The sequence below is a fragment of the Hibiscus syriacus genome, unplaced genomic scaffold, assembly GCF_006381635.1.
Source record: "Hibiscus syriacus cultivar Baekdansim isolate YM2019G1 unplaced genomic scaffold, ASM638163v2 tig00013960_pilon, whole genome shotgun sequence".
NCBI classification, from domain to species: Eukaryota; Viridiplantae; Streptophyta; class Magnoliopsida; order Malvales; family Malvaceae; genus Hibiscus; species Hibiscus syriacus.
Genome location: NW_024062312.1, coordinates 2,410,843 through 2,424,817, shown reverse-complemented (window position 1 = coordinate 2,424,817; position 13,975 = coordinate 2,410,843). Strand labels below are relative to the sequence as shown.

The 13,975-nt window shown below is 31.7% G+C and overlaps 2 protein-coding genes across 2 annotated transcripts; one reads left to right on the top strand and one right to left on the bottom strand.

Annotated features, from left to right (window-relative positions):
• Positions 1 to 4,517: 4,517 nt before the first annotated feature.
• LOC120206625 (2-hydroxyisoflavanone dehydratase-like) lies at positions 4,518 to 5,506 on the top strand. Its single transcript, XM_039206216.1, has one exon. It carries the CDS (start codon positions 4,518 to 4,520, stop codon positions 5,484 to 5,486), a length of 969 nt encoding a protein of 322 aa, XP_039062147.1. The 3' UTR covers positions 5,487 to 5,506.
• A 4,382-nt stretch (positions 5,507 to 9,888) lies between these two features.
• LOC120206780 (cold-regulated 413 plasma membrane protein 1-like) lies at positions 9,889 to 12,131 on the bottom strand. Its single transcript, XM_039206374.1, has 4 exons — positions 11,931 to 12,131; positions 11,681 to 11,788; positions 11,528 to 11,598; positions 9,889 to 10,196 (listed from the first exon to the last, which is right to left on the bottom strand). The coding sequence occupies exons 1-4, from the start codon at positions 12,104 to 12,106 to the stop codon at positions 9,943 to 9,945; spliced, it is 609 nt and encodes a 202-aa protein (XP_039062305.1). The 5' UTR covers positions 12,107 to 12,131; the 3' UTR covers positions 9,889 to 9,942.
• Positions 12,132 to 13,975: the final 1,844 nt, after the last annotated feature.

Genomic DNA, 13,975 nt, shown 5'->3' with positions numbered 1-13,975 from the left:
TACTTTTTCATGAACAAAGTGAACATCAAGTTCAACATGTTTAGACCGAACATGTAAAACTGGATTAGCACTCATGGCAAATGCACTTGTATTATCGCTCCAAATAATTGGAACATCCACACAAACAACTCATATATATCCAAGTAGACAACATAACCATGTCACCTCATAAACGACATCAACAACCCCTCGACTTCAGTAGTCGACCGAGACACCGATTTTTGTTTGCGTGAAGTCCAAAAAATAAGATTACCACCAAGATAAACGTAATATCCAGAAATCGATCTACAATCATCTGAATTACTACCCCAATCAGCATCAGAAAATGTACGCAAACGAAGATCTGATGTAGAAGCTCGAAAGACTAAACGAAGATCTTAAATAGCGAAGTATTCGCTCCATCGCCAACCAGTGTTCTTTAAAAGGATAATGCATATATTGAGTAACTCACCCAACACTAAAGGAGACATTCAGTCTTGTTTGGCTCAAATAAAGGAGAGTACCCACCATACTGCGATACAACTGAGGATCATCAAGGGGAGGTCTAGCATCACGCAAAAGTTTATGAGTAAAAACCATATCAACCTTTTCAAGTAACTCACGAATATATTTCCTTTGACTCAAGAGCAAAATATCATCATGTTGTTTAACCTCAAGTCCAAGGAAGAAATTTAACTCTCCAAGGTCCTTCAATGAAAACTCACGACCAAGAGAGGTTACAACCTCCTCAATCAACTCGTCGGACCCTCCCGTGACTATAATGTCATCAACATACACCAAAACATATATATAGTAGCCACCACTTTGCTGAATAAACATGGAAGTATCAGCTCGAGTCCCTTTAAAACTAATACTCAATAGAAAATCTTGAAGTTTAGAATATCAATTACAAGGAGCCTGCTTTAAACCATACAACACCTTCTCTAACCTAAACACAAGCTTGTCCCCATTCAAAAACTCTTGCTCAAAGCATGAAGGTTGTACCATAAACACGTCCTCAACCAAATCTCCATTAAGAAAAGTTTTATTGACATCAATTTGTCGTAACTTCCAAACATGTTTAACTGCCAAAGAAAGAACAACATTAATAGTAGATGACTTCACCACCGAATTGAATGTATCTTGAAAATCATGTCCTGGAACTTGAGAAAAACCCTTTTTCACCAACTGCGCTTTATATCAAGCAATCAAGCCATCCAGATTCTTTTTAATTCGAAATAACCACTTACAACCAATATGAACCCGATCAACCGTAATTGATATCAGAGCGAAGTGAGGAAGAAAGATAATTTGTTACATTAACTACAACTTATAAAACACCAGCAGCCACTCACTAGCTGCCAGCTGTAAAGATGCTTAGTAACAAATTAAAAATAATCTCCGAACCACCTACACACGCCACATCATACATATATTACATATTTAACGTGCATGCAAATAACTCATGCATTCAACATACATACATCACCATAGGGTAACAAGCGCCATTAAGATTTCGACCGATTGACGACGGTTGTGGCAACAGATGGTGGTGAGGGTATTAAAATTAGGATTTTTCGGGATTTTTGAGATTTTTTTATAATTTTAAAAAGAATTGAGTTTTTTTATAAAAATAATAATTTTAAGGATTTTTGAAATATTTTTTTTGAAATTTTATATGGCTGACAGTGCTAGATAACGATCAAATTTAATGGCATTTACGATACAGACACCTAAAAGTGTAACATTATAAACGTTAGACACCTTTTTTTAACGAAATTTTTTTTAAGTACCTAATGTTAATTTTAGATAAAATTTCGACACATTTTTATATTAAGCCATATTTAATTAATGATTGTTTTGATATGAGATATTGCGCAATAAGGATGACAAGTGATAGGGGTGGCCACTAAAATGTCCAATTTCATACAAACAAATATATTTTTGTACAATTAAATGTGTATTTTTTATTTTTAAAATTCTCATTCAAAATATCTTATTAGAAAAATCAACAAATAATAACACTTACATTTTCTTTTTTACCCTTGTATGTCTCATTTACTCATATTAAAATAAATCTATCAATTCTATCAATCACCTTTTAATGATAATTTTAGCATTTCTCTTAATAAAATATGCTTTCCAAAACTATGTGAATAGTTAATATAAAACACAAATTATTAGACAAAGAGAATATAAAAATATTAATAAAATATTAGTTGACACCTATGTAGCATCTTTAAAATTAGGGGTGTTCAAATCGGTTAATCCGGTTAACCGATCAAACTGAATTACTCAAAATTCATTAACCGATTTTTTTTCGTTAATCAAATCGAAAATTTTCAAAAAAAATAACAAAATCGAAGTAAATTCGGTTAATTGGTCGGTTAACCGAATTAACCGAAATTTATAAATAACATAAATTATATATTAAATATCTAATATTTCTGACTTATTTGGTTAATTCGATTGGTTAATTTTGTTAAAATCGAAGTTTAAAAACCCCTAAAACTAAATAATATATATAATATATTAAATATTTAATAATTTTGGGTAATTCATTTAATTAATAGATTTCGAACGAATTAAGCGATAACCAAAGTTTAAAAAAACCATTAACCATTAACTCACTGAACCCAAAATTAACCGATCAAAATTTTAGTTTAGTCGGTTAATTCGGTTTTAACCCAATTATAAGCACCCCTATTTAAAATTAGTAAAAATATTTACCCTTTTACTAATACTAGTTGAGAAAATGGAGAAGTAATAAAAAAATTTAATGTCTAAAATTTAATGAATAAATTAAAAATCTAATTTTAAAAATCAAATAAATTTAAACCAGTTAGGTTATGACATATCAAAAAACTTAATAGATGTATATAAAGTTAATCTTTTTAGAAGGGGTTAAATTAATCACTAATTTCAAATAAAAACTTAATTTTTTTAATTTATTACTTTACGAAAACAATTATGTTTAAGAAAAATTATACGAAATGAACAGCTCAATTGGAAAATCGGCTTATTTACTTAAATATCACAAATTTAAAATTTATTGAGTGACATCAGTGATTAAAAGAAAATTTATTATTTAAGAGATTTTGAGTTCGAGTAATTGCGCCTACAGAATATATGTACGTTGTTAATAACTAAAAGAATTACGATAATATATTATTTTGTAATCACTCCAAATTATTTAAAAAAGTTAATACTTATTTTAATATTCTTTTATAATTAGATTTTAAAATAATACCTTTTCGATATATATATATATATATATATATATAATATCTTTAAAATACACAATTTATAAAAATATCTTCTCCTAATATGACAGTCCAATCAACAATTTACTCGTATCAAACGAAAAAACAATTTATATAAAACATTTTTAAAAGGAAAATACTTGGTCAGGGTATACTTAAAATTTATTTGAGATTTACATAGGAATTTGCAGATTGTTTATCAGAATGACGATGGTAAGATTCAAACTTAACCTTACAAGCTCAAATTCTTAAATCTCAACTACTTATGTGAACCTCGTGAGAAGGAAAATACTTTTCTAATAGATCTATGTCTTCTGTATATGTAATCGAAAAGAGTGCTAATTCAAAAATAATCATAAATAAATGTTAAAACGGATATTAATTTTTTTTTATAGATGATATTTAAGTAAACAGGCATGGGAAGCCATACGTCTTCATTTTCATACCAAATGAACAAGTGTAGCAGAGACACTCAGGCGGTCCCCTTTTTCATGCCCAAAAAGAAGGGATCAACGTGCTTCTGCGTGGAGGACATGCACATTTCCATGTCTTCATACCACAACTAAACTTTCATGAGATTATAACACAAAATAAAGAATTTAGTTAGATAACGAGTTTTTTTTAATAATATACTGTGGTAATCATATCAACATACGGTCGTGACCAAAATTTGGACTGTATTGGCTGCTAAATAATTGGTATTGTTTTAGGTAAAATCATCAATTTATTAATATTTTTTTGGACGAAATTATTATCTTATGAATTTATTAAATGAATTGATTGATAAAATATGTGTTTTCTTAAATATTATGAGTTTGAATAATAATATTTGTAGGTATATATATGTATTATTAATAACTAAAAAAGAACTTAGACAATTAAATTGTTGATTTAATTGGTAAACAGTTTGATATCGTTTAAGTAAGACTTGAGTTTGAGTTATTGTGTATGCATAAAATTCATGATGAGAGACTCACTCATTAAAATCAGGTGGACGATGCAAATTTATATGAATAATCAGGATGGAACATTGGAATCGAGAGGAAAAAAATTGACAAAATTATCTTATGATTATTTTAAACTATTAAAATATTATTTTATTATGAATATTAATAGCAGCCTCCTAGTTGGCGTCATGACAGGCTCCTTCAAATAATAATCTTTGAATCTTTTGACTGAAGGCTCAAATAAATTATTCAAGGTTGGCGCAAGCTTCAACTTCGGCCTATAAATTGCGTATCATAGAATCGGAACAAAACACCAAAAATTGTTATCATGGGTTCCCATCGCAATGAAATAGCCACCGAGATCCTCCCTTTCATCCGAGTTTACAAAGATGGCTCGGTCCAGAGATTGTCTGGCTCTCCTCTGGTCCAACCATCTGCCTCCGACCCTGAAACCGGCGTCTCATCAAAGGACATCATCGTATCTGAAAACCCACCAATCTCAGCCAGAATCTACCTTCCAAAACAGACACTCGACCAAAAGCTCCCCCTTTTAGTCTACTTCCATGGCGGAGGCTTTTGCTTCGAGTCGGCTTTCTCTTTCGTCGAAACCAAGTACATGAACCGCTTGTCTTGTTCAGCCAACGCTGTTGTCATCTCAATCGAGTATAGGCTAGCCCCCGAGCACCCTCTCCCCATTGCTTATGAAGATTGCTGGACTGCTCTACAATGGGTCGTTTCTCATAATTCCAATGGCGATTCCAACAAGGAGCATTGGTTATCAACTTACGCCGATTTCGATCGAGTCTACGTCGGCGGTGACAGCGCCGGTGCCAACCTTGTTCATAACACACTGATGAGAGCCGGATCAGAGGGCTTAAGCGGTGGTGTTAAAATCAAGGGAGCTTTTCTAACACACCCTTATTTTTGGGGTTCAAACCCGGTTGGTTCCGAGACTAAGGATATCAAAGAACGGGAGAAGCTGGCAATGTACACTATTTGGCAGTTGGTGTATCCGGATGTGGCTGGTGGGATCGATAATCCGGTTTTGAATCCGGTGGTTGCCGGAGCTCCGAGCTTGGCCGGACTTGGATGTTCGAGGCTGCTTGTCAGTGTGGCTGAAAAGGATTTAATGAGGGATAGAAGGATTTTGTATTATGATGCGGTGAAGGAAAGTGGGTGGAAGGGGGAATTGGAGTTGGTGGATGTTGAAGGAGAAGATCATGCCTTCCATATTTTGGTTCACGAATCTGATCATGCTAAGAAATTGATCCAACATCTGGCTTCTTTCCTTGTTTGATGTGTAGGACATGGAAGAAAAACCAAAGCCTCACTCCTACATCATGAGATATGCACTATAGATTTGTTTGAGTTGCTTTACTCGAAGCTTCATAATAATATTGAAAACATCTACGGTAAACTATACATTTAGTAATCTTGGTATCAAAACTTTTAATTTTTTTAAAATCATGTTTAACGTTTATTTTTTATTTTATTTTAGTACTTTATCGTTAAACTAAACACGCTTAGTACATAAATCATAAGTTTTGGTCCGTTTTAGTACCTAAATTTTTATTTTTTTTTCAAAACTTAACATTAAATTTTGAACATGGTACTAAAGTGAAACAAAAACTGAACTTTAGGTATGGTTTTGAAAAAAATTAAAAGTTTATGTACTAAAATGGACGGACCAAAATTGATAGTTTAATTAGGAACTAAACTCATAATTTACCCAAAATTTTAAGATAAAGTATACAAATAATCCTTCAACTATTGATTGTTGCTTTATTGAGTTCTTTAACTATAGGCTTCTGTTTTATTGAATCTTTTGATGGCTAAAAGTTGCAAAACAATAATTTGATTATTCATGTTTCAAACTTGACATTTTCCATTAAAAAATTAACGATCATTATGATAAAATCATATTTTAATGATATTTACCGGTACTGTCGTTGTTTTCAAGCACTAGTTCAATTGCATAATGTTTCTAACTCGACGACATAATATAAATTGAGAGTCAATCCATAAAATATATCTCAAACAGTTTTAGGATCAAATTTTATCATATCTCAGTCAACAGATTAACATCCAACTCAGTCGACTGCCAATTTTCTAACAAAAAGGGACGAGTTTAGAATATATGAATAGTCATATGATAATTTTATAACTTTTAATAATCGGATAACTCAACAAAATAAATGTTTTATAATCATAGAACTATTTTATATTTAACTTTTGATAATCAGAAGACTCAATAAAGTAGCATTTTATAATCAATTGATCATTTGTATACTTTTCTCAAAATTTAATCGAAATCTGTCTTTAATTCCCATAATACATTAACCGATTGCGGTGCATGGTGCGTGTCAAATAGGGGACATGTGCTGTTCCTAAATGCAAGGCAAGCTGGCGGTTGCAATTGGGGACATCAAATCCCACTCCACGGATGTACCGAGGGTTGCTGGGAGGATCACACCCTAAAAATTTAAAATTTTCTTGTATTTTAAATATTTTTTTATATTTTATATGAATTATTTAGTTTCGCACTCATGGGATTTTACAATCTCTTACCTGTAACGTCTCAAAATCGGGTCTAGCAGTTAGGGCCGATTTCGGATCGATTTTCGAATTTTGGATAAAAAAAAGTACATTAACTTTACCACAATATTAAAAAAGAAAGAAAGAAAGAAAGAAAAATATTAAAATTTATATTTTGGTTTAGTAAATATTTTGGAAAGGTTTTAAGTGGTTTTATATATTTGATTTTAATTTTGGAAGTTAAATTAATTGGTTTGGTGACTAGATTGAAAAAATTGGAAATTGTAATTTTAGTGACCATTTTGTAAATTACCACAATATCCAAAGTCTATGAAACAATTTTACCAAGGCTTATATTTAGAGTTTTACTCCTAAACTTAAAGTACTTTAACTTCTCCTTTTTTACCACAATTCCATCTAAATTCATTTTAATACAAATTACATTTTCTTAATTACTTGTTTTCATTCCCGTATTCTTCATTTTCTCTCATTTTCGCAATTTGGTAACTTATCTTAACTCTCATTTTCTCTTAACCTAACTGATCAGTTCCTTTTCTTTTTTTTTCCCTCTTCTTCATTTCTAAATTCACTGTCCTTAATCTTGTTTTCAATTCTCAAAGATTCTCTTTTCTTATCTTGATCGTTTTAAGGCTTGATCACAATGGAGTTCCATTGTTGATCTCATTTTCAATCCATTTTCAGCAAGGTAAGGATCTTCTCCTTGGTTTTATTTCATGATTCGAAGACAAGTGATTTTGTGTTAATGATTTTGTGGAATTATTGATTTAACTGACAAGAGTTCAATTGATTTTCGGTGTTAATTAATGTGCTGATTTCTTGAGATGATTTTGAGATTTTCTTAATGAAATTGAGTTGTTTTTGGAGTGATTATAATCATATTAAAATAGTTTTCAATTGCTATTGATTTCTTGAAATAACGTGGAATTTCGGTGTTTTTGGGAATCCGGGAATATAGGTTTGTGAATGTTGATTTTTGTGGTTTTAATTGGATTAGATGTTGATTTTAGTTGTTGATTATCATATATTGTAAAGGAGAAGTGATGCAAAGATTTTCAGTAATTTTGATGTTTTCTCTCTGTTTTAGAAACAATGAATTCTGCTCTATTTTAGAATAGATTGTAATGTGTTATTTTTCTTTTCAAGGTCCTTATTATGTTAGTTGTTGGGGAGATTTTGTGCTTGGTGTTTGGTGAGCGTTTGGGAGCGTTGGGAGCTTTTTCGATTTTCGGATAGCAAGGTGAGTGACTCATTCTTAGAAATGGTTATGATTCAAGGTTGAGGTTTGTCTAGTTGACGCATTTGATTAATTCTGATATGTTTATGTGATTTGGATAATGATGTTGTTGATGGTATGAGTTATGTTGATTTGTATGTGATGACACGTATATCGAAAATGTGAATATGAAATAGGAGTTATGTCGAATTGTGTACCATGCGATATATCGGGAATGTGAAAGTGAAATGTGATTGTGAAATGTGAAATGTGATTGTGAAATGTGAAATGTGAATGTGAGAAGTGAATGTGAAATGTGAATGTGTGGTATTGTGTTGTAAATGATGCATATGATTTTGAAAGTGTTTTCCGAAAATCTATATATATTCTGAATATGTGATTGGATGAGATGAACTTTCTCACTGTCCATATGTGAGTTGATCATGATCACCAATTCTGATGTGTGGTCCAAAGCGAATGTGAATATATTATTGGACGAGTTGAACTTTTCACTGTCCACATATGTGTGTGATCATGACAACTATCCGTAAGTGTGTTTCACAATTTATTTGAATCAATTTGTGAAAACTATGCATTATTGACAACCAATCTTTGTACACTTGGATTAATTGGCTATTGTTATTAATAGGACATTTGGATATGAAAGGCATACCTTGGAAAGAGTACTCTATGTGTTTTGTATAAGTGTGTGTGATTCGGGATTATGCAGGGTTTGGTTGGTACGTTGAGCTTTGGTCTGAGAAGATACGAGGTTTGGTTGGGCGTAGAGCTTTGCTCTGTAATTCGTGATTTTGGGCCTATGTGAATCCGTAAACAAAATGGGAGTTGTATGGAGTCCGTTTATCCAATGTGTTACTTGTGTTTCGAACAAAGGCCATTAATCTTAAAATGAAAGTATGTGTGTTTTGTGTGTGCCTTGCCAAGGAATGTGATTGTGCATGAGTGCTTGTAAATGCCACGACTTGAGTAATTATGTAACATTGGTAAATTATGGAAATTATGTGCATTTAGAATATGTAATTGATCATTTAAGCATGTCGTGATGTTACTGGAGCGATGAGGTAAGAACATATTAAACATGAGCATATACGGCCATGCTTCGTCTTGACTATGTGCATTGTCTTTGAATGATTGTCATCCACTGGGATTTATTAGCTCACACTCGTTGTTAACACTTTTCAGAGTAATGAAATCGAGCGGAGGTGAAAGATTTGGCATCGGGAGTGATCAAGCAAGGCAAAGGTTCAATAAAGTGTATGTGTTTTCATAAAGCTAAGTGTGGTAATGGGGTGATGTTTGCGACATAGGCATATATGTGGGATTGATGACTTTTAATGTATGGACTAGACTTGTAACACTTGCTTTATACTTGAAGATTGATGATGGTTTAATATGTTGATTTGAGAATGTTATGCTAAGAACTTGTTTAACTAAAGCATGTGAATATTCAAATGGTTTGCTTCCGTAAAATGCGTATAATGTGGATGTGGATCCGTCCAACACGATTGGAACCTAATGTACGCTCAGGTATCCGATTATTTTTTTGTTTCAATTATGTATTTAAATTTGACTTTCAAGTTTAATTTTATACTTCAAGATTTTTTTTTGTTCTAATTAGATACTTCAGTTTAACTTGTTAGTTCAAATTGATACGTATGATAAATAGTTTATTTGAACCAAATTGAATAAGAAAGTATAGTTCAAATATCAATTTTAACTAAAAACCAACTCCAAGAACCTAATTGGATAAAAAAGATCAAATATCAAATTGAATCTTAAATCAAATTTAAGTGCCTAATTGACAAAGAAAAAACTTATCAAATTAGACATCAAAACCAAGTTGAAGTATCAAACTATATATATATATATATATATATATATATATATATATATATATATATATATATATAAAACTGGAAAAAAAAGGAAACACAGAATCCAAAAGGCAGGTGGGCATGGAATCTTATAGGATGTGAGTGAAGAAAGCCCAAGCAGGGTAGACCAGCAGAAGAATTATGCCAATTGTGTTTGATATTCCATTGACTTTAGTGAATGAATTCCGAAAGCCACCCGATGCCCTGATGTGCTCCTGAAGCAGATAAGCAGCAATGGCTAGGCATATCACCACACCAATCCATCCGTCCCTTATAGTGCCGGAAAACAAGCTCGGCGCCACCACGATCAGCAGTATCAAAGCGCCCGGAAGTTCAAGCCAATCTGGGAGGTCAAGAACAAGGAAGCAATTTGTATGTCTTAATTCCACAATGATTGGACGGTTGAGATTATAAATAGAAATGATTTTGGGAATTTTGTAAATTTTAGATTTTGGGTTGAGTTTTGCAAGTTTTAAATAAACTTTGGGAGGATCTAAACCGATAAAATAGTAAAAGACGAGGAGATGGGTTTATCGATGTCTTGAGTTGTCGGAGAAGACACCAAAGAATAGCAATTTCAACGACAACGTGATACAAGAATTAAATCGTAAAATTTTCATCTTTGAAGGAAAAATATTAAATCAAAAAAATAAAGGGAAAATGACATGGATGACGTGTCAGAAAAAAAGAGAGTCAATATCAGCGCACATGATTATCATATCACCTTTCTGTTTTTAATCAAGGATCATGAGATAAAATAGGAGCAAATCGAAAGCTCAATGAGTAGATTAAGAAATTTTAAACTTTAATGATCGAAATAGAAATGAGAAAAATTTAATGATGAAATTTATAATTTATCCTATATATAAGTGTACAAACATTAGATCCTAGACAGTAACTTTGTACACAAGATCCCTTCAATTTTAAATCCTTACCAAACAAATGGTACCCTAAATTTTTAGGATAAATTATGTGTTTAGTACCTAAATAATCGATTTTGATCCATTTTAACACCTAAACTTTCAATTTTTTAAAACTGTATCTGACATTTAGTTTTTATTTTATTTTAATACTTGTTGCTAAAAACTTAACGGCACTATATTTTTTATGGGTAAATTATATCATTCATCACTCAACTATCTTCTCACTCCTTTTTTGACACTAAAATTTAAAAAATTTCAATTTAACTACTCAACTTTCAAATTGTTCATATTTTAATTACTCTAATATATTTTATTAATGATTTTCGTGACATGGTTTTTTTTACTATTGTACTAATATATAATTAAAAAAATTAAAAGTTAGAGTGATTAAATTAAGAGTAACTAAGTTAAAAAAATTAAATTTACATGACCAAAATAAGAGTGAGAAGATAGTTGCGTGATTAATGATGCAATTTACCCATAGAAAAGTTGTCATATGCAAATCACTCGTTAAGTTTTTAACGGTGTGATACTAAAATTAAACAAAACCTAAATGTTAGGTATGATTTTGATTTTTTTTTGAAAGTTTAGGTACTAAAATAGATGAAAACTGATAGTTTAGGTACTAAACATGTATTTGTCCAATTTTTAAGCCGATTCAAACGAAATTCGGAACATAAATCTCAACATTATTTTTCATAGATTCGGATTCTTCATAGTCATGTCCAAACATGGGATTAGACATTTATACCTGGGAAACGTCTAGGGAAGAACAAGCGCAGAACAACAGCAACAAAAGCAATCCATTTTCCAACTTCTCCCCTGCAGGGACCAAACCAAGAACTGTAATAAAAATCGAAAAGCAGAACACAATGCTTGACCTACATTAACTTCATGGATTCACCTCAAGATGTTGAACAGTAAGGAAGGAAGACTCAAGAAGATGTATGGGATCAGCAGTGCTGTAAGTATATTAGTTTTCCAGTTTGTTCGGTCCAATATCAACAGGTAACTGCATCAACCACAAGCAATAGAGTTTAATATTAGGGCTAGACTATCAGTGAATGTAATAAACTGAATTGGAACGATCATCCTATAACGAATCTCTACGACATTCGATCTGTATTAATCGACATGAGAAAAGAGTGGCATACATGGCAGCAAAGGAAGCAATCCACTGAAGAAGTGTAGTACCAAGTCCCCAGGAAGCCAGTTTGATGGCATGATTAGTAAGGTTCTTGGCTGCAAAGACCACATCTTTGAAATCAGAAGCGATGAGATGAGTTGCCTCTTGCTCACTCCTCATAGCCAAATAACTCTTCTTCCCCATCCTTGTTTTGGTTAACCAAAAATACCCAACTAAGGAAGAGTTCACACAGACACCACCAAATGAGTGGGCAAATATAGAGCACCTAACACTAGTTGTCTTGTCTGTTTTTTGACATTTTGAGTTTCAAAAGCAATCTTTGTACGTTTGCCACGTTTTATTCATTTTTTAGGATAAATTAACTATGTTCTAATTATTGTTTTGCCTGTTACATTTTTACAAATTATAAAATGGTCATGAAATTTAACATGGAAAACCCCTTTTAAGGAAAAAAATATGATAGTTTTATAATAGTTTGATAGAAATTAATGATAAATTTATAATAATTTGATAAAATTGTTAGCCATTTTATAATTTCTGAAAATGTAATGCCTCAAACAGATATTGAACATAATTCTGTGACCCTATGACATACTTTACCCTTTTCTTTAAGCTCCCATTAATCACCGTTTACGCGTCAGCTATGCCAACTCACCTCTCGTCGTGATCCTTCTTAATCTTATCCTTAATTTCATATTTACTTGGGCGGCGTCGGTTGATGTTGAGGTTTTTTAAAATCAATAAAAAAATTATTATTTTATTAGAAAAATGACTCTTAATCATATTATTTGAAAAAATATCTTCAAATGGCCCACGTATGAATACTTTGTGTTATGTAGAAATAGAAAGTGAGGTTAGATATTGAGTTCTGAATAAAAAAAATCAGTTTCATTTTTTCTTTCGCCCATGTTCTTTTACGTCAATAAGGTGTTTATTTTTGTAGAGGTAAAAGGTCTGCAGTCTGCGGACCACATCTGCAGGCATCTGCAGCAGAAGAGGTGGACCAAAAGTCTACAGTCTGCAAGAAGAAGACTGTTTGTTTTTTAATGTATATAGACTGTTAAAATGAACTGAAATATAAATAAACTGATTTTTTTAACTTAAAAGAGTTTTGCAATACTGAGATTTAAATAATTTTAGTTTTACAATACTGAAATTTAAATAATACATACAACTACAATAATAAATTATTTAAAATAAATCAATCCATATTTTAAAATAAATCAATCCATATTTTAAAATAAATCAATCTATACAACTACAATAATTTTCCTATGCAATTTAATCCTAACAGTATCTTTTATCTTGTCAATAATATTACCAACAATATTGTTAATCCCTCTAAATGGCTTACAATTTCTTACACCCCCCATCCACAACTATTCCCATTTTATTTAGTCGATTAACAGTTAGAAGTTTGTTGATCACAACCATCCAAGCAATGATAGAGTGATTAGGAACATTCATCGGAAACCACAAAAACTTTTGCCAACTAACCCTCTCATGTTTATCCCTTATCTAATTCCATACCCAACAAGTAGAAACCTTATCCCCATCAGAAACCTTATCAAATATTAGTTTAGCCCCCTCCCTCAGCTATAAGATTTTCCTTACCCCCAACTAAAGTGAGGTATGCATTCCACTTGGCAGAAATTAATGTCTTTAAACACATACATTTTAATACTCAAATCCGATTAAAACGAAATCCGGTGGGTTTGGGCATTACACGGGACCACCGAAGTGGTTAACCCAAAAATTTTCTTAAAACATTTCATTTTGAAAATCATAGTTCATCGAGTTTAAATAAAATGTAATAATAGTAATTAGGTTTACAAACTGGGGAGCTCCTAAAATAAATGTCAAAATACAATAATCTAAGAATTATGACTCAATTACAAAATGGTCTATGAAAATACATGCCTACTAAATGATCAAGACATACTTTGTGGTTGCTAGTTTCTGGAATCTGACTGACTAGCAATAAGCTCCCGAATCTAACACCTACTAACCTACGAACGGAAATAATTCCAAAAGCTAAGCTACGAGCTCAAT